The 26,928-nt window shown below is 34.6% G+C and overlaps 1 protein-coding gene across 1 annotated transcript in view; it reads left to right on the forward strand.

Annotated features, from left to right (window-relative positions):
• Nucleotides 1–26,928, forward strand: part of CEP112 (centrosomal protein 112) — a 358,230-nt gene that overhangs the window by 126,225 nt on the left and 205,077 nt on the right. The window contains 1 exon segment of the mRNA XM_037492830.2: nucleotides 21,806–21,941. Within this exon segment, the coding sequence (XP_037348727.1) occupies nucleotides 21,806–21,941 (136 nt within the window).

The raw sequence follows: 26,928 nt of genomic DNA on the forward strand, positions 1-26,928 counted from the left end.
TTATATTAAGTTAAGGCTAACAGCTAAGTTAGGTGAATTGCTCTTCCCTAATTTGGGGATATTTTGCCTGTAGCTCCTTTTGCTAGGCTTCATAAACGAAATTATTCTCTGCTAACCTGTGCTAAAAGTACTCTGACATATTGTTACCTTCCATATCCTGCCATAGCATAAAAAATAGTTAATATCAGCTCCTTATGTGGAGAGAATCACAATAGAATTGTTAGGTTATTATACTTGCTGACCAGTGGCAATATGTGGCTGTTGCTTCCTTTTGCTATATATAACTGTACATTTATGTAGTCATTGTAATATTTTATTGTAGTTTGGAAAATCAGAAAAATAGTGTCATCGCTACTGAAAACACATTTTCATTGAGACCAGATAGAAATCATTGACAGTGTTGAAAGTAATTCTTCTTTAGTCTTAGTTTCGCTTTGGACTTGAGCCTGTGTGTTAATGGAGAAAATTTCCCTGCCAGAAGAACTAAAATGTTTCAAGGCCATGAATCTGGTAATGTGTTAATGTCCAAGCATGGGTTAGGAGTAAAGCAAACAGACTTGATTTTCTAGAGGAAAGATTTTTGTCAAACTGTAATAAAAATAGATAAGCAAATGTCAACCATTTCCATTTCCTTAAAACAAAGCACACTTTTATTTCTTTACTAAATTTCCTTTATTCCTCCTAAAATATAATCCCTGAACTTTGATGTCATGAAACATAAGGGGGGTGGATTTTAAAACTGGTGACTTGGTTAAATTTTAAATCCTCTAATTTTTTTTATTAGTTGATATAAAATTTATTCATTTTAGGTGTGACATACACAAATGTCAGGGAACGTTGAAGAAACTCAGTAATTTGAACCATATATCTCTATTCTTAGTGAAAAATGAAAACACTCTGGAGGAGTTTTTATGTAAACTAGGTCTGGAAATGGTCTGTACTGAAAGACCTAATGGCCTTTTGATGTCTGATTCTTTGGTTTGGCTTTTTCCTTTTAAAGGGGTGCTATGTGATTATAATTGGAAACATTTCAAGTTCTGTACTTGGCAAGTTAATTGTTCCTTAGCTTGCCCTATATACTAATCATACTGTTTGAAATTATTACTAAGGATATTTCCCTTGTTAGTAGAGAAATTTCCAGTTCATCATAAAAGTTGTAGCACATCCATAATGTTGTCATTCATTCTGTAGGTTGTGGCTATAATGTGAACATATATTTATTACATACTTAAGATGTTTTACTTTAATAATTTTCTAAGTAATTAATAGGAATATAGTAGTTTGCTTTTCTTGTGGCTCATATCATTATATTTTAGTTGGAAATTATGGATAAATTCTTAGAAGTAACTACTGAAAATCTATTCTTTTTTGTTAAGTGATTTTAAAAGTGTTCCATATTGCACTGATACATTATGTCTTGTCTTGAGAAAATTTTCCCTACATTTTGAAAAGTGCCTAAAGACTCTGAATATAATTTTCTTCTCAAAAATAGCTTTCTTAAGTATCAATGGTGGTGGTGGGGACCCATCTGTTCTCTTTTCTGCATTCTGCTTGAGCATCTGAAACCATTTTAAGTGGAGAGCAGTCAAAGTTTTCCAGTTTATTGTGAGCATTCCTTAGCCCCAGCGAGCATGCTGACATAACCCTCCCTCTAAGACTCATGGTGCAAAGCTTGAAGAGAGGACAGAAATATGTGGTGATCTTGTTTCAAGTTGAAAAGGGAATTTCTATCCTATTAAGTATTCCTTTGTAGATACATCTTCACAGAACTCTGCATTTCTTTTCACAAGAACATGCTGCTTTAAATGAGTGTAAATACAATATGATGATCATGAGACCTCTTATTGATGTAAACATTTATGACACTATTTCACACAATAGATTTAATTTATAACATGAAATTTTTTTGGTTTATTGGATGCTTGCTTCAGGAATTGAGTTGGAAAAACTTTTTCTTTTTTTGCCACTTACAAACTTAGCTTTGTGAGTTTTATGGCCATCAACATTTTCTTTAGCTATGAAATGTGGTAAAATAAATATAATCCTGGTGGGGAGTTGAATAAGCTAATAAAATATGGCAATACTTTAATGTTTCATAGTTAAGAAAATGACTTTAATATACATTCTCTCTCTTTTTTTTCTGCTTACCCATGTAATAATTTCATTTTTTTTTTAAGTTGAGGCACATTGGTTTACCATCCTATATATGATTTAGAGGTAGAGGACCACACCCGTTAGGTGTGTATTACCACACCATACTCACCACTAAAGTGTCCCGACCCGCGGGATTCGGAGGCACGAAAAGAGAAGGGCTGAGGATTGAAATGAGGGGCTTGACAACTTGACGCTAGCGTTTGCTTCTTTATTTTTCCTTTATCCTTTTCTTTTACTTTTCCGTGTCTTTCTTTTCCCTGTCTTTCTTACTTCCCTGGCCTTCTCTCTGCTCCTCTCGCAGTACTCTCCTCTCTCATGGTTCTCCTCTTAAATCTCCTTTTCTTCTTCTTCTCTCTCTCCCGCGTTCTCCTCTTATACCCTCGTAGCTCCTCCCCCCGTACCTCCCAGTCTCATGTGCTTTACAGGAAAAACCTGTGGTTCTCCGAAGGCGAAACGGTAAAGCGAACTCATGGCACGCATATGCAACACGGCACATACTCTGGACGCCTCTGGACACTAAAGCACTCACAGTTCTCTACCATATCCTCAGAGGGGTTGGTTATTGTTATCTACACTTTAAAGGGAGAAAATGAGGTTCAGCGAGAAAAGCAACTCAACCATAGCTAATATGTGGCCGAGCTGGGACTTAACCTTAGATCTCCTGAGTCTTAATTCAATGCTTTTTTCATGATAGAATGCAGACTTTTACCTTTCGGTCACCAGTAGATATATTTCCTTTTATGCTTTTTAAATGACTTGATCCAAGTGTCTCATTGACAGCAGCGTGTGCTGTTTGTAGACTTATCACTACTCACTAATCCCTTCACTCCCTCATGTGAGAACAGGCCCTGCCCACAGCTTCAGACAACTGCCCACCAAGCCCTCTGCATAGGACCCGCTCCCTTCTCTGCTACGCTTATTGGGTTTGGGGTGGACACCAGCTCTAAAGGCAGCAGATTCATTTTACTGTGAGGTACAGAGTTCAAGGTCATGTAGCTGGTAAGTGGAGGTGTCAGGGGTTGAAATTGTGTGTGTGCTTGACTCAAGCCCCTATTCTTTTTTTTTTTTTTTAAGATTTTTTCATTCATACAAGAACCAGGGTACAGGCCAGATGCACAGGAGAGTGAGAGGATTCACCAGAGACAGAGCGGGGAACAGAACAGGCAGACTGACGAAATACGCTGCTGAGGGGAGCAGCGGGCGAGACAGGAGAGGTCTGTTTTGCCCTGTAAGTTTCTTGCCGGCCAGCCGGTATCAGACCTGCACCGCAGAGGCTGAGGACAGCCTCACAGTGTGGCGCTCAACTGCCTGTGCCACCAGGGAGGCCCTCAAGTTCCTATTCTTAACCACTGTGTTGTTCCACACTGTCTGTCCCTCCTCCCATGTCATGGGAATTTGGAATGGGAAAACCTAGAAAGTATAACATTGCTGAGGCTGAAATCCTGGGAAGTTACTATGATGGAAAGAGAAAGAAAAACCTTGAGTTTATACTTCCTTTGACTTTTTTGTCTTAAGTCTGAGAGCATCTGATCCAAATGTGTTCAGATTGACTTGATTATTTCTTCCTCCCCTCCATTGTGATTATGTTATTAATCATTTCAAGTACTAATACATGTTTTTCTGTTTATATTTCATTTTGGGATTTCCCTCCCCTAATTTTATTTTTAATTTGTTGAATAAATGGAACATTAACATAGTTCCAAAAATCAGAAAGCTCCTTCAGAAATTGGATCATGAAATTGGATCACTGCCGTTTCTTCTATCCTTTCTTCTCCATCCCTTCCCGTGGACATGTGACCTCATCGGCCTCTGATGAATCCTGTGTTTGCTTCTGCACAAATGAACAGATAGGTGTAGATCTCATAATTTGCTCTTCTGTCTTACACTTCGCATTTTCCATTTATTCTGAATTACAGGTTTCCATTCTTTTTATATCAGCAGCAGTATGCCAGTATGTGAATGCGTCAGAGTTTATGCAACTGCTGTCTTGTTCTGCTTATTTCCAATTACCAAATGATGGTGTGATGAATGACCTAATAGATATAGACGTTTTGTTTTATTTGAAAAATATATATTCAGGTGATTTTTCAGGTGTGGGGATGCTGGGTCAAAAGGTAAATGTTTTGGTAGTTTTGCTCTATGCTGCCAAATTTCCCCCTTGAGAGTTGCACTGATTTGAATTGAATTCATTATAATGAATCTTGACCCACAGCCTCCCAATATATTGTTATGTGTTTCTTTTTTTAATTTTGTAAATCTGATAGGCAATAAATAGTACCTCAATATAGTTTTAATTTGCAGTTCTCATAATAAGTGAGACTAGAAGTGTTTTCACATATATAAGGGCCATTGTAATAGCTTTATTGAGTTTTAATTGACATATAATTTCACCTATTTAAAGTATAAATGTTCATGGTTTGATATATGTATACACTTGTGAACCTACCTCTGGGTTCCCCAGCCCTCTTTGTTCTTGGGGCTATTGTGTCATTGCCCAGAGTTCCTGCTGGTCAAGCTAAACGTACAGCCAGGCAGGGGGCCTCACACCAAGGACAGAAGTCCTGACAGGAGGAACATACTGGGAAAACAGTATCTGCTGAAAATAGCAGGCAGATAATATGGCCAGATTAGCAAGATCAGCTGAAATACCTTACTTGTAAAGATTAGCAGAAAGTTAGGTAAGAACAGGAAATAGAGATCATATGCTTTCATTTGTAAGAACTGTGGAGTCCCCCAAGCGATTAGCCCCTGGTCTCGCCACCCTAACTTGCACCAGACAATAATGCCCATGCATGTACATGCTTGCCCACTGCTCTGAACCTGATTCTAAAGAAATACGAACCTGCCAGTGGATTGGGGACACACGTCCTTGGTGTGTTCCTTTGGGTTTCTCACTGTTCCAACTCATTTTGGACTTTGAGTAACCTCTCTCTCGTCCTGTGCCATTCCCAGTGCTGCTGCTCTTCAGGGAGGCACCTACCTACCAAAAAGATGTCTACAAGAGCATGCAATCGCTCCCCAAGACTCCTCATGCCTCAGTACAACCTGCCGACCCTCTGTCTTCCCCGTATGCAGACAACCACTAACCTGTCACCATACTTTAATTTCTAGAAGTTTAAATAAATGAAACAAACGGTGCATAAACCTTTTGGTCTTATTTCTTTCCCTTGCCATGATTTTGACATTCAACCATGATGTATTGCATATTATAATGTATTGCTTTTTGGTTTTGAGTGGCTTTTCATTGTATGGATATGTCCTAATTTGTTGATCATACACCTATTGATGGACATTTGCACTGTTTTAGGTTTGAGGCTACTTTAGGGAGAGCTTCTGTGGATATTAGCGTCCATGTCTTTGTGTGGACATTTCTTATTTGTTCTCTAAGATAAAAACATAGAAGTGCAATGTTTGGATTCTGTGGTAAATATGTTTAACTTTTTTTCTGTTAAAAGAAATTATCTTGATTATTCCTTTTTAATTGAGGTAATTTTGGATTACAATACTGCATATGATCTAGGGGACTAGGTTCCCACCTCCTCAGATGTATGTCACTATGCCATACCCACCGCCAACGCACCTGTAGCCATTTACCATAGACTGTGGGGACCCCTTCCCCCTTTGTTTCCACTTTCATTGATCTGCTTCAAAAACCAGCTTTTGGTTTAATTGATTGTTGTCTAATAATTCCCATTTCTATTTTATTGATTTCTGTTCTGTTTATATTATTTCCTTTCTTCTTGTATTTAATTTGCCCTTTTTTTAGTTTATTAAGGTTAAAGCTGATACCATTGGTTTGAAACTAGTGTATGATCTTCTAGCATATGGTATTTATTTTATTTTATTTTTTTAAAGATTTATTTATTTGTTTGTTTGTTTGTTTATTTATTTATTTATTTATTTATGCAAGCACTGGGTACAGTCAGAAGCGTGGGAGGGTGAGAAAATCCACCAGAGCCAGAGCGGGGAGCAGAACAGGCAGAAGGACCAAAGCACACTGCTGAGGCGAGCAGCGGGTGGCAGGAGAGGTCTGCGCACCATGTGGGACCCTCCTCTGGTGGCCGGGGAGCAGCCAGGGACTGAACCAGCACTGCAGAGGCTGCGGGCAGTTTCGCAGTCAAGCGCTCAACCGCTGCGCCACCAGGGAGGCCCTAGCATATGGTATTTAATATACTTCTCCCCACATGCAACTTGGCAGCATCTCTCTAATTTTGATGTTTTATGTTAATTTTCATTAAGTTCAAGGTGCCTTTCTAATATTTCATTTATTCCTTATTTGACCAATGGCTTATATATCAATAGAAAAATATTACTTAGTTTCCAGATATTTGGGCGCCTCCCCCCATAGGTCACTTTTAATATATTTTAAAATTAATTCTACTTTGATCAGAGAATGTACATTGTGTGACTTGAATTCTTTTAAATTTATTGAGAATTGTTTTATGTTTTAGAGGATAGCATGTTCTAATAAGTTTTCATGCACTCTTGGAATAAATGTATTCTGCTGTGATTGGGTAGAATCTTCTAAAGGTGTTAGGTGATGTTGATTGAGAGTGTTATTCAAATTCTGTTATCCTTGTCTGTCTGCTTCTACTGTCTATTTTTGTTTACTGCCTTTTTTCTTCCTTAGACCTTTGTTCTATTCTTGCCATACATTTTACTTTCACATTATAACCCAAACAATACATTAAATTATTTTTTTAGAAACTGTTAAAAATGCCTTATATTTACCCATATAATTATCATTTCTAGTAATTACCATCCCATTGTATATTTGCATATTTCTATCAATGTAATTATCCTTCACTGAAAAACTTCCTTCTTTCCTTCCCTTCCTCTTTATCTACCCTTATTCCTTCCTTCTGTCTCTTGTTGATGAATTCTTTAAACATTTATGTCTGAAGAGACTGGATATAAGAGCCTTTCACTGGATATAAAATCCTAAGTTGAGAATTTTTTCTCTCAGTAATTTAAAGGTGTTGCTTTTTTTGTCTTTTTGCTTGCCAGAAAGCCCACTGCCATCCTAATTTCTGTTCCTCTTTAACTTGTCTTATTTTTTCATGCTTTCAAGATTCTTTTTTCTTTATCACTGGTTTTGAGGTGAATAGATTATGCTATGCCTTGGTGTAGTTTCTTTATGTTTCTTGCACTTGGAGTTCTTTGGGTTGTTGTATTGATAGTTACAATTTTCATTACATTTGAATATCACATTTTCAAAATACACAGAATCTATGTGTATCAAAAGGACAAGAAGGTAATAATAACAATAAATTTTATTATTTCTTCAAATATTTTTCTGCTCTAGTCTCTCGCTTTTCCTGAAGGATTCTAAATATGCTTTTATTATTCAGTTGCTGAAAATTGTCATTGATTCTTCCTTTTTGTTAGTCTGTTTTTCTAACTGTGCTTTTAGTTAGTTTCTACTGCTACATCTTCAAGTTCAGTAAATAACCTGCTTCTAACCCCATCCATTATATTTTTCATCTCACACAGTGTAGTTTCTCTACAAAACAACAAAATAAAACTATATCCCTTGAATGAAATAGTCTTCCCCTTTCACAGCTTCTCCACTTGTTATCCTTTCTGCTGGAATGCCCTTATCCTGTATTTTCTTTTACCAAATCCACCTCATCCTTCCCATAACTTTAATATCACTTTCTGACATCCTGATTTCTAGATAACATTTTTCCCGTTATACAAACCTTTAATACTCTGTATTCCTCTTTTGTTTATTGATTTGAATTTTCATTGTTTTATTAGTGTTAATTCAGTGTTTCTTTCTACTATATTGAAAACATCCTTAGAACAGGAACCAGGTGTAACTAATTCAGTGATTTTTCTCAACAGTTAGGAGGTGCCTTGCAATAATGGGTACTTGCAGAATTAATGGCTACCAGAAGGTAGCAAATTAACAAATTATTGAACTTGTTAAGTACTTGTAATATAATCGCTGGAGCCTTTGGAAAAGGTTAGTATAAGGTGGGAAGAAGTGGTCAATGAAATATGGGTGGTACATTTATAAAGATAGACTGGTATTTGAAAACGAACAGAAATTCAGGTAACATTTTTATATACTCATCAATAGAGTATATGCTTTTCATAACTAGTGAAAATGGTTGTATATTTTATGCAAAAAAAACCCCTTAATCCTATTTTAAGAAATCTGTGGCCTCACCATAGTCATATTCCTCTTAAAATAATTCTTTTTCCTCTTTTTCATCTTCTTATTGAGGTAACATTAGTTTACAAGACTGTATATGATTCTGAGGTATGTAACTTCTTCAGATTTATGTTACACCACACCCATGGACCTCCACCATAGTCCACTGGGCCTGTACCCACTTTGCTCATACCCTATAGCTTCAATTCTTTGTCAGACTTCTAGGATTTGTTATTGCTTTGATGCTCCAGATTCCACATGTAAGTGAATGCATCTGGCATTTATCTTTCTCTTTTTGACTATTTCATTTAATATTATATCCTTCATTTCCATCCAAGCTTGTTGCAAATGGCAAGATTTCAACTTTTTTATTATAGATTTGTGTAGTATTCTATTGTGTTTATATGCCACATCTTCCTAATCCACTCATCTGTCCTTGGGCACTTAGGTTGTTTCTATAACTTGGCTATCGCAAATAGTGCTGTAACAAAAATAGGAGTGCATATATCCCTTTGAATTAGTGTTTTTGCATTCTTTAGGTAGTGTATAATTACTCGATGGTAGGGTAGATCTATTTTTACTATTTGGAGAAATCTCCATGTTGTTTTCTATGGGGCTTGGACCAGTGTACATTTCTACCAGCTGTGTAAGAGGGTTCCTTTTTTCTCCACACCTTTACCAGCGCTTATTTCTAGCATTTTTATATGGGTCATTCTCACAGGTGATTTGCTAATGGATACTTGCTTAATTTCATGGGAAGTATAATACTAAGAAGGAAAATAAAGTTTTCTATTGTATTCTAGGTAAAATATATTCCTCTGGTCCTTCTTTCTTCATAGCTTTTTCATTTTACCATGTAGCTTTTATCACACTGAAAATGGTAGTAGAGTGTATTTTCTTTCCCATATTGGAAGCAGAGACTACATCTTGATTGTTTCTGTATTTTAGTACCAAGCACAAATCCTGGATTATAATGGGCATTAAGCAAATGCTTGATAAACATTTCAGCTTTCAAATGTTCTCAGAGTAATTTGAAAAAATGATTTGATATGCAAATAATATTATATAAGGAAAAAGCATAGTAATGAACATCACATGGTGATTTAGTTAAAATTATAAATTTTTATACAGATTTAAAGAAATAACATGATGTAGTAGAAGCGTTTTGGACTTTGAAGTCAGATGGACTAGTTTAATTTCTTGGTCTGCCATTTACTAGATAAACGAGCAAATTCCTTAACTCTTCTAAACATATTCTTACAAAAAAAATTGAATAATAGCCTTTATAGTTATAAAAGTGAAATGAGATATTAAGTGAACTGCTCTGCACTATAATGAACATAGTAAGCACTCAATAAATGTTCACTCTATTTCATTTGCAAAGACATTTAAAAATTATGGTTATATGGTGATTTTTAACAGCATCTGTCACTAAAAACTGGAAAATACTATTTAAAATATATTTCATATAATTTAGAAGTAATTTATTATATGCAGAAAACTTCTCTCAATGATAAATATTATATTTATATTTGGCAAATAAAGAGAAAATTTGCCTACCTAAAATTTGGTTTGTTTTTGCACAGTGATGAATGTAAGTGAGAATATTTTCTAGCTACTTTGAAATATTGAACCGCCCAGGGACAAGGCATGGATGATGTTTTGAAGGAAATAAATATTTCAGCTTCGCATTTCAGCCTTTCTTCTTTATTCCTTTGATCTGGCTTTGGTTTACTTATCATTCTGCTTGAATGGCTTCACACTGCCTTTTTCCTCTCCCTAGCAACAAGAAGTGGTTCTGCACTTATTTTAAAATATTAGGCTTTGCCATTTTACAGGAAGAACCTACATTTCTTTGCTATTTACAGATATAACCCTGCTTCTAAAATAAGGTGTATTGGTGGGTATGTGTGTAGCTTGGTATGTATGATGTATAATTTATACATGGAACTTTTAATCAGTAATTTCTTAAATATATAAAACATAAAGGGAAACAACATTAGATCTGGGATTTATTTTGGCATTTAAAGAATTTAAAGATTTTAAAGGAATTTTTCTTCACTATACATGTTGATTATTCTGTCTTTAAGAATTATTTTCTCAAGATTTTCCTATTTTACCATAAAGATATGAATTCTTTTCTATTTCCTGAGGTAGAATTATTTTATTTATAGACCCATATCCTAGGCAGAAGTTAGTGCAGCACATTAATATGTAAACCTTACTGTTTAAACATTTCATTAAATTTACTTATATTGCTTTATTTTTTATTTTATACACAAATCTGATTATCTGAGATTGATTTGCTTTACATAATCTCACTGCCTCTTTCCATTTTTTTGTATTCCTATTGTGTTTACAAATTGCCACAAAATATTTGATTACTTTCCTTGCATTTTCTTTTTCCTCTTAATCAATTTGTAGGTTCTCTGAGCACCTATACTTCTTTCACTTATTTCAAGTTTTCTGCGTTATTTGACTGAATAGATCTCAGTAGGATACTTTTCTTAGTTGCTAGTGTGACCTAGTGATTGAAAATGAAGTCTGGAAGATTGAGGCCAGGATCAGTTTTTCTTTTTTTTTGAATCATGATTCAAATCCAGTAAATGTCAAAAGATTTATTATGGCCTTCCTAGCTGATATCCTTATCTTCTTGAGATTCTTGGATAGTTGAAGATTGCTCATTATATCCCAAACTAACAAGCTTCAACCAGTCATGGTTCTTGGAGACTGGAGTATTGAGCCTGGGGACATGGTTCTGTGGGTAAACCTAAGTCATTGACAATTAAAGGTGCTTGTCAGAAGAGACTTCCTTTGGACCTTTAAAAATGATGTTACCATACCTCTTTTGAACATTTTTCTTAGTAGCAAGAGAAAAATCTCTAGCAGTTTAGTACTGGATCATCATAGTTTCCTTGAATCTTATTGAGTGCCTGCAGTGGTACCATTGCTGTTTTATTTGAGTCAGACTTACACTGCATGTATTTCTGGCTCTCTTAGTTCGACCTTTACTGTTGTGGTATGTAAGCCCACTTACCCCGGAGAGGCCCCTAAGAAGGCTGGTCTAATTCACATAATAGAATGGAGATTCCTACGGAAGAGATCTGCAGTCGACATCCCCACCTTTTTCATTAAATGAAGTGGAATCCTTTCCATTTGTTTTCCAAGACTGTGTTCAAAACTTCGTTATAATATTTGGTCCTTGTCTTTCTCCTTTACTTGATGGGGACCTCTTACAAAGATAGTTTTCCCACATAACTTTGTTCCTTAGTATAAGTTAGTGGTTAAAATAGTAGCTTAATCAGTACTTCATAGAATGAATTCATAAAAGGTTAAATGATGATTCTGCTGTAAACTCAAAACATGTCCTTTTAGGTGGATGAAGAATGGAGAAAATCTTCTAAGGTTTCCTGTGGATGTTTAAACATGGTTTTATTATTTGTCCTAAGAAATACTCATGACTTTCCAAGATATTACAAATGATGTACTTATATTTAACTTTAATTTTTTTAGTGGTACATGATGAGAATTTTTAAGATCTACTCTTTTAAATATACAATACAACATTGTTAACTATATATACTGCACTGTATATAATACTATACATTTTATCTACCGAACTTACTCATCTTACAACAGGAAGTTTTACCCTTTGAACACCTTTACTCATTTCATGCATCCTCCCCCAGATCCAACAAATCAGCCTCCACCAGTCTGCTCTGTATTTCTAAGTTTGGGTTTTTTTAGGTTTCACAAAGAAGCGAGACCATACAGTGTTTCTTTCTCTGTCTAGCTTTTTAACATAGCATAATGTCCTCAAGGTCAATCCATTTTATTACAAATGGAGGATTTCCTTCTTTTTTGGCTAACTAATATTTCAGTGTTTGTGTGTGTGTGTGTGTGTGTGTGTGTTTTATTTTCCTTTCTCTATTCATTTGTTGATGAATGCTTTTTGTTGTTCCATGTTTTGACTGTTGAAAATAATGCTGCAATGTATATGAGGGTGCAGATATCTTTTTGAAATAGTGAATTCATTACCTTCAGATATGTATTCAGAAGTAGAATTACTGGAACATATGGTAGTTTTCTAATTTTTTTAGGAACCTCCATTGTTGATTCCATAGTGATTATATCAGTTTGTGCTTCCATCAGCAATGTACAAGGATTCCCTTTTCTCCACATTCTAATCAACATCTTTACTCTGGTCTTTTTGATAATAACCATTCTGACAGGTTTGAGGTGATATCTCATTATGGTTTGACATGCATTTCCCCAGTGGTCAGCACGTTTTCTTCTACTCATTGGCCACTAGAATATCCTCTTTGGAAAAATGTCCACTCTTGTCCTCTGTGCATTATTAATTGGATTATCAGTAGTAGTATTATTCTGCTGTTGACTTATATGAGTTCCTTCTGTGTTTTGGATATTAACCGCTTATCAGATACATGATTTGTAAACATTTTATAGCATTATGTAGGGTTGTTTCTTCATTTTGTTGGTCATTTCTTTTGCTGTGCAGAATTTTCATTTTAATGTAGTCTGACTTATTTTTGCTTTTGTTACTTTTGATTTTGGTATCACATCTAGAAAATTACTGCCAAGACCATTATCAAGAGCTTGTCCCATTTTCACCTAGAAGTTTTATAGTTTCAAGCTTTAAATTTGATCTGTAATCTAGTTTGATAATTTTTGTGAATGATTTAATATAAGCGTCAGATTTCATTCTTTGGCATATGAATATCCAGGCTTCCCAGTTCATATATTGAAGAGACCGTCATTTCCCCATTGATTAGTTTTTATTCCCTTGCAAATATTAGTTGACTATATATGCACAGCTTTATTTCTGGGCTTTCAATTATGTGTTATTGGTTTAGGGCTTTTTCTAAATGGTAGCACTATACCATTTTGATTATTATAGCTTTGTAATACAGTTTGAAGCCAGGAAGTGGCTTCAGCTATGTTCTTATTTCTAAGGATTTCTTTCACTAAGCTTTTGTGCATCTTTTGTGGTTCCATATAAATTTTAGGATAGTGTTTTCTATTTCTGTGAAAATTTTCATTGGAATTTTGATAGACATTGCATTGAATGTACAAATGGATTTGGGTAGTTTGGACATTTTGACAATATTAATTCTTTTGATCCATGTCCATGGCCTATTTTTCATATGATTGTCTTCTATAACTTCTTTCACTAAAGTTACACATAAACCTCTCACCATCTTTGCTAAATTTATTTCTAAGCAGTTTTTTCTTTTTGATGCTTTTGTGAATGGGATTATTAATTTTCTCTTGCAGGTGATTGTTGTTGTTAGTATATAGAAACACAAATGATTTTGGTGTGTTGATTTTGTATCCTGCAGCTTGACAGAATTTTTTGATTAGTTCTAACACTTTTTGGTGGAGTCTTTAGAAATTTCTATTTAAAAGATGATGTCATCTGCAAACAGACACTTACATTTTCTTTTCCAATTTGGATGGTTTTCGTTTAATTTCTTTTCTTTTCTTTCTTTCTTTCTTTTTTTTTTTTTTTTTTGCCTGATTGCTTGGCTAGGACTTCCAGTGCTGTGTTGAATAAAAGTAGACACCCATGTACCCATGTCTTACTCTTTTTTTTTTAAAAGATTTGTTTGTTTATTTATACAAGCACTGTGTACAGTCAGAAGCACAGGAGGGCGAGAGAATTTACCAGAGCCAGAGCGGGGAGCAGAACGGACAGACTGATGAAATACACTGCTGAGGGGAGCAGCGGGCATGGCAGGAGAGGTCTGCGCACCATGTGGGACCCTCACTGGCCCGCCGGGGATTGAACTGGTGCTTCAGAGGCTGCGGGCAGCCTCGCAGCCCAGCGCTCAACCGCTGCGCCACTGGGGAGGCCCCCATGTCTTATTCTTGACCTTAGAGGAAAAGCTTTCAACTTTTCCTATTGAGTATGATATTAGCTGTGGGCTTGTCATATATGACTTTTTTTATATTGTGGTGTGTACCATCTATACCCAATTTGCTGAAAGTTTTTTCATGAACATATGATGTATTTTGTCAAACACATTTTTTTGTATCTATAGAGATGATCGTGTGATTGTTATTTTTCATCATATTAATATATAATATCTATTATTGATTGCATATATTGAACCATTAATATATCCCAGAGATGAATTTCACTTGATCATGTTGTGTGATCCTTTATATTGTTTTTGATTTGACAGTTGATAAGTTGCTCATCAATCATTATGAAAGATATTGAACTGTAGTTTTCTTGTGCCATCCTTATTTGACTTTCGTATCAGGTTAACTATGGTCCTATAAAATGAATTTGAAAATGTTACCTCCTCTTCAATGTTTTTGGAAAAGTTTGAGTGTGATTGTAATGAATTGTTCCTTGATTGTTAGAATTCACCAATGAAACTATCTGGTCCTAGTTTATTCTGTGTTGTGAGGTTTCTCATTGCTGATTCAGTTTCCCTACTGGTAGGTTGCTAGTTGTACTTATCTTTTGGAAAAGGTTGCTGACTGGACTTTCTGGTCTAGAGGAATCTCCATCTGTATCCACAGGTACGTAGGACTAGAGGCTATGCTTATCCTCATTGGTTAGAGCATCAAGCTATCCTATAATTGGTGATTGGGTGGAATCACTGGCTAGATTCCCATAGAAGAGACACAATTTATAGTTTGAATTCAGTCAAGTTAATTAACTGCAAAAACAAGTGATTAAAATCATACATATGTATTGTTCAGAGGAAATTAGCAACATCCAGGATACTCTACAATGTATCATTCATAATGATAAAAACCAAAATTATTTGACATAAGAACAAACTGGAAAACAGGATTTATTCATTCTTAAAAGAAAATACAATCAGTAGAAACTGCCCCAGGATGAAGTAAATGCTAGAATTAGCAGATTAAAATTCTAAAGTAGCTGGTAGAATTATGCTCAAGAAGATTAAAAAAATTAGTAGCAGTGAATGCATTCTAGGAAATCTCAACAGAAAATGTTACAAACACAATATTTGAAATTTAAAAACTTGGCTGACTATAAAACAGGATGAACTGGAAGAGAGATCAATAGAAACTAGCCCATCTGAGGACTAAGAGAAAAAATATGCTGAACAAAAGAGAGAGAGCTGCCAGGACTCACAGAACAATAACAATGTATAAGATACATATAACTTGAGTCACAGAAGGAAAAGGGAGAAAGTAATAGAGCAGGGAAATATTTAAACGACTAATAGACAAAAAATTTCCAGTTTTCATAAAATATATAAGTATACTGATTCAAGTTCTACAAAGCCCAAGCAAAGTAAGGGGAAAACAAAACAAACAACACTTGTTATATTATCTGTCTTTTAAAATTACCTACTTAATCATAAGTAGATATATATACTAATATCTCATTGTGGTTTTTTTTTTATTGTGATTTTGAATTGCATTTTTCTGAGATTAATGATATTGAGCTTCTTTTCATGTATTTACCATTTTTGTATTTTTGGAGAAATATCTATTAAGATTCCTCACCCATTTTTAAATTTTGCTATTCATCTTTTTATATATACTGGATTCAAGTCTCTTTTCAGATATATGATTTACAAATATATTCTCTCATTCTGTGGATTGTCTTTTTGTTGTCTAGATAACGTTAGTTTATGACATTGTATATGACTTGGAGGATAGGATCACACCCTTCAGGTGCATATTACCATACCATACCACCACTTTTAGATGCTATCCATAGCAGCACAAAAGTTTTCAAAATTTGTTGAAGTTCAATTTGTCTCTATTTCATTTTTTTGTTTATGTTTATGGTGTTGTATATAAGAAGGTTTTATTGAGCTCAAGTTCACAAAAATTTGTATTTTCTTCTAAGAGTTTTACAGTTTTAGTTTTATAGTTTTTTAGTTTTATAGTTTTATTACATTTGGGTCTCAGACCCACCTTGAGTTCATTTTTGTGTGTATTTTATAGGGAAGAAATCCAACTTTATTCCTTTGCATATGAATATCCAGTTGTCCCAGCACCATTTGTTGTAAAGACTGTTTTTCCCATTGAATTATCTTGGCATCCTTGCTAAAAAGTAACTGATTAATAATGTAAAGGTCTATTTCTGGAAACTTATACCTTTTCCATTGATTTATATGTCTATCCTATGCCAGTGGCACATTGGCATGATTACTGTAACTTGTAATAAATTTTGAAATCAGAAAACGTGATTCCTCAACTTTGTTCTGCTTTTTCAAGATTGTTTGGGGCATATGGGTTCTCTTGTATTTTCAGATGAATTTTAGGATTAGCTTGTCAATTTCTGTAAAACATCAACTAGGATTTTGATAGTAGTTGTATTAAATCTATAGATTGATTTGAGGAGCATTGTCATCTTTCCAATATTAAAAACAATACTAATTTCCATTTTACTATGTGCTTAATGGTCTTTTCTGACTCTTGAAGTTTTGAAGTCTGTGTCTATAGTATTTACCATGTAAAATATTTTAAAAAGAATTCAGCAGAAACCACTAGTCTTGATAGTCATGTGAATGAGGTCAAAGTTTATTCATTTATCATGTTTAGTGAAAGGTATTAATTTTAGTGCCTTTTAAGTTATAGTTGTGTCCAAGTATTTTTACCGACTTGCTCTAAATCAAGTACCAATAAGCAGCCATGAACATGGGTGATACAATTGCTTGAAAGTCTTGTTTTCCAGCTGAGCTGGAAGGGGAATGGAGGCTCTTCTAGTTGTTTTTCAGACTTGTTTGAAGTGTTTTGTTTTGTTTTTCTTGGAGTTTCCAGTGGAGATGCCAAGCTGGCAGCAAATGAAGTATACTGTAATGTGAAACCTTATAAATATATGTTGGATCACCGCCATCATTATCAAAAGTACTGGTACACAAATGTGCAAAGAGAAGATTTTCAAATTATGCTTGGCCTGGACATATAAATGTTAGCTTGTAAAGCTCAAGAAATACTAAATTGTACTCTATTAGTCCCCTACATTTTATTGCCTTTTGGGAATAATCAAGTACTTCAGACATCCTTTAATCTGAGCTGGCTTGTGGTTGTATAAGTATGTTGCTTCTTTTTTCTTTATCTTTTATATATGCAGGCAAGGAAAATTCACTGCATTTTATAAATAAATCAGAGCTGAAAACAAATTTTCTTCCTACCTTTTTATCTTCTTGGAGGCCCAGCTTTAAGGCATTTGAGTGATACATTTGTGCTCAGTCCTACAACTAGTTCCACTGAAAGAAATAACCTTCAAAGTCACTTTTCTCCCACCCCTCTTCTTACAGGATACACTATTTGGAATCATTGTAAAAGGGAATTCTGCTGTGTTAGTGAGGAGTAGTCTTCTTTCTTTTTCAAAGGCTCAAAGTTTCCATTCATCACTTTGATGGAAATTAAAATGGACACCTCATTAAAATGATCATCATCTCTTTTTTTAGAGACATATTTTATTTATATTAAGAAGGAATATTCCTAAATATTAGTGGAGTTCAATGTATTTGCCATGGATTAACTGGGAAGAAACATTGATTTACACAGAGTGAGGCCTTCTTTGATATTTAACTTTATTACTAAATGAGCTCAGCAGAAGTATTAGGATTGGGAACTAGTTGGCAGATTTCACACATTTCCCAATGCTTGTTATTTAATACAAAATAATTTTGCTATTTGTAGATCAGGGTAGAGATTATTAATTAAAAGCAATGTACCATATTGCATGGGGTTTTATTTTAGCAATCTTTTTATATGGTTTCTAAGATATACCTAATTATGGCTAAAGTTTATGACTGCTTTATGTGGTCATAAGTTAGTTATAAAGTCAGTGAACTGAACTTGGTAAGAATAAGATGATATAGAGAAAATATTTGTCCCATTGAATTGAAAGTGTTTATATAAGCTAAACAGCTCATGTAAATTATTGGGCAAAAACATAAAACTGTGGACTCGTAACACAGAACAAGGTCAATAAATCAGCCATAGTCATATATATTTATGAAATGTATTGGCAAGATTTTCTTTTGACTAATCAATCGTACTTAATTCTTAATTATATGATATATGCATTTTAAAGTTTTTAAATATTTTCCAATGTAACTTCTATTTATAGACAGATTGACAAAGCAAAGGAAAAATTATAACCTTAATTGTGAAATAGTCTTCCCAAGTTCTCCTAGGAGACCTCAAAAATGAACAAATAGCACAGGATGAACTGTTCACTGTAATCCCTTTATGGCAGAGTGAAGCCCTTGCATTGCCTAACCCCAGCCTGCCGCAATGGGGACAGTATTCATTTACTGCAACAGCCTTTTTCTCTGAGCCTGGTATAAGAATTATTTCAATAGAGCATTCTTGGCAGCCCCTTCAGGTCAGTTTGGTCCATCACACCAGAGCAGATGTCCATTCATCATGTGTGACCCAGCGTTTGTGGCAGATGTCTGTTATATTTACAAACCTACGTCTAGGTCAAGGTTCCCAGTAGAATTTATATGACTTTGTTTTTCTCATGTGCTGTTTTAATATTCAAATATTGAGTATTCAAACAAAATATTCAATGTTAATTTCTGGGTTATCAGACATATAATGCAAGGCTTCCTGCTTCTTGGGCAGAATAATATTGGGGACTGAAAATGTCCAATCAAATTAAAATTTCCTTAGCCATCAGAGTGCTCAGTCTTTTATGCAGCGATGGCTCTTGAATCAGTTTTCAATGTAACATCCAGTTACAACTCACCATTGTTATGGGCGAATACTAACATTAAGTGGGGAAAAAAATCACTAATATTAAGGCCTCAAATTTGGCAATGAAATAAGATGAAAGGTGTTTTATTTTAACCACATGTAAGAAAAAGGGAGGACAACAAGATATTCAGCTTCCTCTTAAATAGTCAACTGAAGTGGACAAATAATACAAAAGTTTTTTAAAAAGTTCCGGAAGCCTGTACCACGGTGCTATAAAATGCAGTGGTGGGGGTATACATGTGGCATGCAGCAGGGTCTGAAATGTCTTCCTCCCTTGCAGGTCCTCATACACCTTGGTACAGAATATTGATAATGACCCAGTGGGTCATTGAAATGGTGGCCACAACTGTGAGGCAGAAACCTAGAAGAAAAGAGATGGGGTAGAGAGACGGCTTTGTTTATCACAGGGGTATATAGATTATTGCCTACTTGAGGCAGCAAGATGTGTGGATATGTGGATGTGTGCATGGATATGAAAACATAGACACAAGTGTTAACTGAAAATGAAAAATAAAGGACAGATGGATACAGAGTGTATGCTTCAGCTTCTTATTTGCAGATATGCCCAAACACATGGGGGCGCTAATCTTACATACTATGCCACCTTTCTTTACAAAGGGGCTGTTAAAGTAGAAAGTAGGAGACTCTTTTCTCTTCAGTCTTTTTGCCATTTAAGCTTTGAGAAAAATTTTCAGTTTGGGGGAAGTTAGTTTTTTGATGTTTTATAGGACATGTATTTTTTCTTGAAAACTTTAGAAATTAATATCTTACAGGGGGTTTCAGACTCAGATCTGAATAACTAATAAGTTCAAATGACTTTTTACCCTAATGTTAAAAGAAAGTGGCATCATTGTTTGAGAAATGTCTTCCCCAGCTCCCAATGCACTGTTTCTGGAGAATTTTATTTTCATTAAATCACTCCATCCTCTCATATCTTCAATAGTCTAATGTTTTATAGATATGTAAACTTTCCCAAGTAGGGAAAGTGAGCCAAAATAATCTTACTTATGATGTTTTAGTCCATTTGCATTGCTATGAGATAATATTACCGACTGGGTAACTTGTCAACAACAGAAATATGTTTCTTACAGTTCTGGAAGTTGGGGCATCCAGGATCAAGGTACCAGCACGGACAATGTGATACATATACACAATGAAATATTACTCAGCAATAAAAAAAAAAATAAACTCATGCCATTTGTAGCAACATGGATGGAGCTGGAAGGGATCATGCTCAGAGAAAAAAGCCAGAAAGAAAAAGAAAAATACTGGATGGTCTCACTCATAGCAGGAATTTAGAAAACCTAAATAAGGCACTAGGAAAAACACTAATTGTAATAAAGTAAAAATCAAAATCCACTAGCAACTATAAACCAGAGACACACTATCGGGGAGGGAGGTGGGAGGAGAATCAAAGCAAGGGGGGAGGAATTGTATGGGGACTATAACCAAGATGAAAATGCATACATTGTGCAAAAGTGAAAAATGATGTAAAAAAATATATAAAATTAAAATAATAATAAAAAATGTCAACAAAACAAACAAACAAAAAATCTTACTTGGGGAGGACACGTTCAGATCATAGAATATGGCATCTGGGAAATCGGGAAAACGTTATAGTAGCAAACAGCAGGTGCCCTAGAAGCAGACTGGAGTCCTGGCGTGACCTGTTGTTCAATGTGTAGCCTTGAAAATATTCACCAGGCCCAATTTTCTGTTCAGTAATACTCGGAATATAATAATACTCCTATACAAGTTTTCTTGTAAATGAGAGGATGTATATAAATAGTTTTCACAGTGCCCAGCACCTAATCAGAGCTCAGTATTAAACATTATTAATGTTCATGCATTTATAACCTAATGTCTTTAATTTTTTTTTCTGTAAATATGCAACTCTTTCTGTTGTAACTTTTATACTATATTATTTTAGCTTGAGGTATAAAGAAGTGAGACAGTTATTATTTCTTTTCAGCAAGTCTACTAGAGGATAGTAGAATAATTTTGTTTTATTGCATTTTTTTACCCTACAGGTCAACTGCTGTTAACATGCATACTACATTTTTTTCTATTGGCACATTTTTTAAAAAAACTGAGATGTAGTTCATATGCTATAAATTCATATCTTAAAGTTAAAATTCAGCAGATACTAGGTTATTCATAAGAATTTGCAACCATCATTACTTGCTAATTCTACATTTTCCTCACCAAATAAAGAAAACCCATATGCATTAGCAATCACTTCCCAACCCCCAGGAGCCCCAAATCTGCTTTCTATGTATTTATCTATTCTGGATATTTCACATAATTGGAATCATCTAACATGTGACCATTTGTGTCTGCTTCATTCACATAGCATAAAACTTTTGAGGTTCATGCATGTTGTAGCATGGGTCAGAAGTTCATTCCTTTTTAAGGCTAAATAATATTCCATTGTATGGCTATATGACATTTGGTTTATCCATTCATCAGTTGATTGAGATACATGGTTTTAAATAATTGTTTTTTAAGGAAAATCTTTTAAAGTAATTGTGTCCTCATCATAGCACACAGTATATGGCTATTCCACTTTTCCCCAAAATAGATTATTGTCAACTTTTTATGAAATTTTACAGAATTTAGATAAAAACAATTGAAATCTGAATTTTATTTTAGAGAGGGTTAAATACTATTCTTTGATTCAATCTTTTGAACTTTTTTAGTTCTGATGAGTTTTTTTATTTTATATCTTAACTTTGAAACTTTTCTGAACTTTCCTAGAGAAAAAGAAGAACAACTAACTCGTGTGACTGAAGTTCAGAGATTGCAGGCCCAGCAGGCAGATGCCGCTCTGGAAGAGTTTAAGCGGCAGGTGGAACTGAACTCGGAGAAAGTCTATGCTGAAATGAAAGAGCAGGTGAGGAGACCACAGCTCTCCTTACTGAAAGTCATTCTCTCAGTAGGAAGCTACACTCTGATCTTAAATATGACCGAAGCATATTTGCTTTAGAAAAATCTATCTCAGGATTAGCCATACAATTAGGTCAGGAATTCAGGATGACAAAGGGATATTAGTCCTTGCAGAGGGGTCTCCCACCTCCAACAGACCCTCAAAGAAAAAGGTCGCCCCGACAGTCAAGAATGCAAGGGCTGGTGAAAAGAGGTCAGCTGGCAGGCTGATCTTTCAGAATTCCAGATATGCTTGTAATAAAATATTTAAAATATTGGACACTTTATCGATGTAGTGATTGTGTGAGATTGTGATAGCTCTGTTATCAACCTTTGATTGTGTCTTTATGTTGTTCATTTGGGGTGAAAAGTGATAAAGCACTTCTGTTTTTGATAATTGCAGCTTAAAATATCCAGTAATTTTTAGTTCTTAAAAGGGACTTAAGGACACTGCCCATGATTACTGATAGTTTCTTTCCATCTAATGAGATAGTCTGGTAATACCTAGTTGTGTATCAATAAAAATATGTCAGTGTGGCATGTGGCCCCTTGCAACCAAAAATCTAAATCTCTTGGACCTTGACCCACTTCTCTTCCCTGAAAAGTATGGAATTTTTTTTCCAGCAAGCTTTTGTTGGGAGTTATGTTATTGCGGAATGAACTGAGATGAATATGTGGAAATGTTGTTTAATGGTATACTGCCCTAGAAATCTGAAGATCAGCAGATTTAAAATTCCAACTCATTATAACTTTTAAAAGAGATTGTGAAATTATCAAAATGCACATCAATCAAGTTTTAGTATACTGTGTGATGGGTTGATGAGGCTATCTATTGAGCCATTTCTTCCTTTGAAGTCTCAGAAATGGTTTGGCACTGAAAGAACTCTGTAAAATTAACAAATTCAATAAAAAGTAAATATATGGAAAAAATGAAAAAAAAATCTGTATTTCTACTTTCTGTCCTTTAAATACAATATATTAAATTTTTGTTCCCATGAAACAGTTGTAAAACTCAGTAGACCATAAAGAAAGTCAATATATTTCTAAGATTTGAAATGACAGAGAGCACATTTTTTTTTACCACAATGTAATAAAGCTAGAAAATAAATTTCAATTAAAATTGCTACATTGGACTTCACCAAAATCAAAACGTTTGTTCTCTGAAAGACATCATTAAAAAAACAACAAAAGGAAGTATGACAAGCCAAAGAATGGGAGAAAAGAGTGACAAATAGCTCTAACAATTTGTATCTAATATCTAAAAGGGATCTTAAAAATATATATATATGTCATCTTAAAGCTAAATAATAAGACATGCAACCCAACTAAAAACAGGCAAAATATTTGAATACTTACCTGCAGAAGATATGCAAATGCTAATAAATACATGAAAAAAAAACTTAATATTTGTTATTGACTGGGAAAGTGCAAATTAAAGCCAAAATGAAATGCCACTCTGTACTCATTAGAATGGTTGAAATTGTAAGGGTTGGTCGACAATGCCAAAGATGGTGAAGATATGATCAGATGGAGCTCATATGTACTGTGGGTGGGAAAACTGGTGATTTCTTAAAATTGGCACAATGTATTTAATCAAGAGAAGTGAATATATTCCCAGGCAAAGACTTGTATACGAATGTTGACAGCACCTAAATTTGCAAAAGTTGAAACTTGAGGGCCTCCCCTGGGGGTGCAGCGGTTGAGCGCTGGGCTGCGAAGCTGGCCCTCTGCAGTGCCAGTTCAATCCCGGGCTGCCGGCACTGGTCCCACATGGCGCGACAGACCTCTCCTGCCGCACCCGCTGCTCCCCTCAGAAGTGTATTTCGTCAGTCTGCCTGTTCTGTTCACTGCTCTGGCTCTGGTGAATTATCTCACCCTCCCACGCTTCTGACTGTACCCAGTGCTTGTATAAATAAATAAATAAATCTTAAAAAAAAAAAAGTCAAAACTTGAACGACCCAAATGTTCCACAAAAAATTAAAGGACAAAGAGCAGCAGTGGGATACTACAATGGGATAGTACAAAGCAATAAATAGGAATAAACTACTGATGCCTACAATAACAAGGATGCCTCAAAATTCTGCTGAGTTGAGAAGAAACAAGAGTTCATATTGTATATTGTATACTCTCTGAATTATGTAAAAATTCCTTAGATACTGTTAAAGTTTTTGTTTTGTTTTACTTTAATAGATATTAACCCAATTTGTTTCACAGTAAAAGTTTCATCTATGGGTGGATTCCAGCTTCCAGTTACAGTAGTTAAGTTTCAAAACCTTTAATCTGTGGGTTTGGGTCTGGTTTTATTGTGCACTCATGAGTAAGTTAGAAACTTGAATGGTGATTTAAATAATTCCACTTAATGACTGCAGGCACTCATGGAGCATTCTCCAGGATGCTTGGTCACAGATCAATTCTTGATAAATTTAAAAGGATTAAAATAATTTAAAAAATATTTTGATCCCAAGAATAATAAATCAGAAATAAATAGCAATTGGAAATTTGAAAAATTCCTCATATTTTGGAATTTAAATAACATACATAGCTCATGGGTCAAGGAGATATTACAAGAAAAATTAGAAAATATTTTGAACTGAATTTAAAATAGGTGTATCAAAATTTATGGAATGTAATAAAACATCTCTTGGAGAAAAATATTAACTTTAAACATATATATAAATATATATATATATCTCAATACAAAGTTCTCTAGTCAGTAATATAAAATCCATTTTAAGAAACCATATTAAAAAAAAGTAACCTGCTGCCCAAGCAACTAGAGGAAAAAGAATAATGAAGACTAGAGCAGAAAGCAAAAAAGTAGAAATTAGAAAAAACAGTAAATCAATGAATCAAAAAAATTTTTTTAATGATCAACAAACTTGGAAAATCGTTTTCTTGACTGATTGCAAATTGCCAAAGTTAGAAGTGACAGAGGAGGGAATACCACTATTGAACCTGTAGAAAATAAAAGAATAAGATGATTTTCCAAAAACTTTATGCCAACAAGTTACACAGTTTACATGAAATGAACAAGTTTCTAAAAAGATACAAATTAATACATCTGTCTCAAGAGGAGATAAAAAATCTGAATAACCCTTTGAAAGATAATGAAATTTAATTGGCAAGTAAAACTCTTCTTGCAATAAAAAACCCAGAACCAGATGGCTTGAATTTCATCAAATACTATAGAAGGAATAATTTTTGTTCTTCATAAACACATTCAGAAAATTGAGGAGGAAGGAACACTTCCCAGTTCATTATATAAAGCTAGTATTACTTTGATATCAAAGACAAAGATACCATAAAAAATATAGATTAATATCCACTATGAATGTAGACACAAAAGCCCTTAATGATATTTTTGTGTTATTAATCTGGAAACATAAAAATGATTATATACCACAACTAAGTGCAATTTATCCCAAGAATCCAAGGTTGTTTTAACACTTGGAAATCATTATGGTATTAATTTATTAGTAGAATAAAGGACAAAATGAATAGAATAAAGGGCAGAATTACATAGTCAGAGGTAGAAAAAACATTTGAAAAAGTTGAACACTTATTTGTGATTGAAAAAAATTCTTTGCAAATTAGGACTAGAAGTGAACTTACTCAAAGGGCTTCTGTAACATCTTAGAGCTAATATGTTGAAAAATTAATGCTTTTCTTTCTGTCAAAAAGTAAAAGATGTCTTCCTTTGCACTGCCATTCAACATTGTATTGGAGTTTCTAGCAGTACGCTAAGGTACCCCCCAACAATGTATATATACACACATGTTGACAATGTATATATATTGAAAATGTACATATATATATATATATATATACACATGCACATATTGACAATAAGGAAGTATAAATGTCCTTAGGTGACATGAGCCCCTATGGTCAAAATCCATAAAAGAAATGCTAGCACTAATAAATGGTGTAAAGTTTGCAGATAGAAGTTCAATTTACAAAATTCAGGTATACATATATATATATATATATATATATATATTAGCAATGAAATTTTTGAAGATGAAATTAAGAAAGCATTTCACCAAAACATCAGAAATAATATAATATTTACAAATAAACTAATGAAACAATTGAAACAAACTAATTGAATATTATAAAATACTGCTGAGAGGAATATAGAAATATCTGAATAAATGGAGAGCTATTCTATGTACATGGATTGGAAAACTCAGTATTGTCCAGATGGCAATTCTCCCTAAGTATATGAAATTCATTTGATGCAATCCCTGTCAAAATCCCTATTACACGTTTTGGAAAAATTAACAATGAAAGTGCTTACTTTCACTAGTAAATTTGTTAAATTAAAATAGCAATCTATTAGGGCCTCCCCTGGTAGCGCAGGCTGTTGAGTGTGGCGCTGTGAAGCTGTCTGCAACCTCTGCAGCGCTGGTTCGATCCCGGCCAGCCAGTGAGGGTCCCACATGGCACTGCAGACCTCTCCTGTTGTGCCCGCTGCTCCCCTCAGCAGTGTATTTCAGTCGCTCTGTCTGTTCTGTTCCCCACTCTGCCTCTGGTGAATCCTCTCACCCTCCCGCACATCCAGCCTGTACCTCGGCAGACCTCCCCTGCCGCCCACTGCTCCCGTCAGCGGTGTACTTCATCAGTCTGCCTGCTCTGCTCTTCCCTCTGACTCTGGTGAATTCTCACCCTCCCGCCGCTTCTGACTGTACCCAGTGCTTGTATAAATAAATAGATAAATCTTAAAAAAAAATCTTAAATAAAAATAGCTTTCTACTATTTTCCAATTAATGCTTAGGTAGAACTCCATGAAGGTCTGAGGTAATATATATTTCAATACATATAAATATGTGTCAGTGCATATATTTCTAGTTGCTATGTGAAGCTATATCAGCTTTCTGGAGGATTTAACACTGCGTATCATTTATACCTCTCTTCTCTTCTAGGATTTTATTTTTTTCTGAATACAGAGTGTG

This window comes from Talpa occidentalis, unplaced genomic scaffold, assembly GCF_014898055.3.
Source record: "Talpa occidentalis isolate TD23 unplaced genomic scaffold, MPIMG_talOcc4v2.1 talOcc4.7, whole genome shotgun sequence".
NCBI lineage: Eukaryota > Metazoa > Chordata > Mammalia > Eulipotyphla > Talpidae > Talpa > Talpa occidentalis.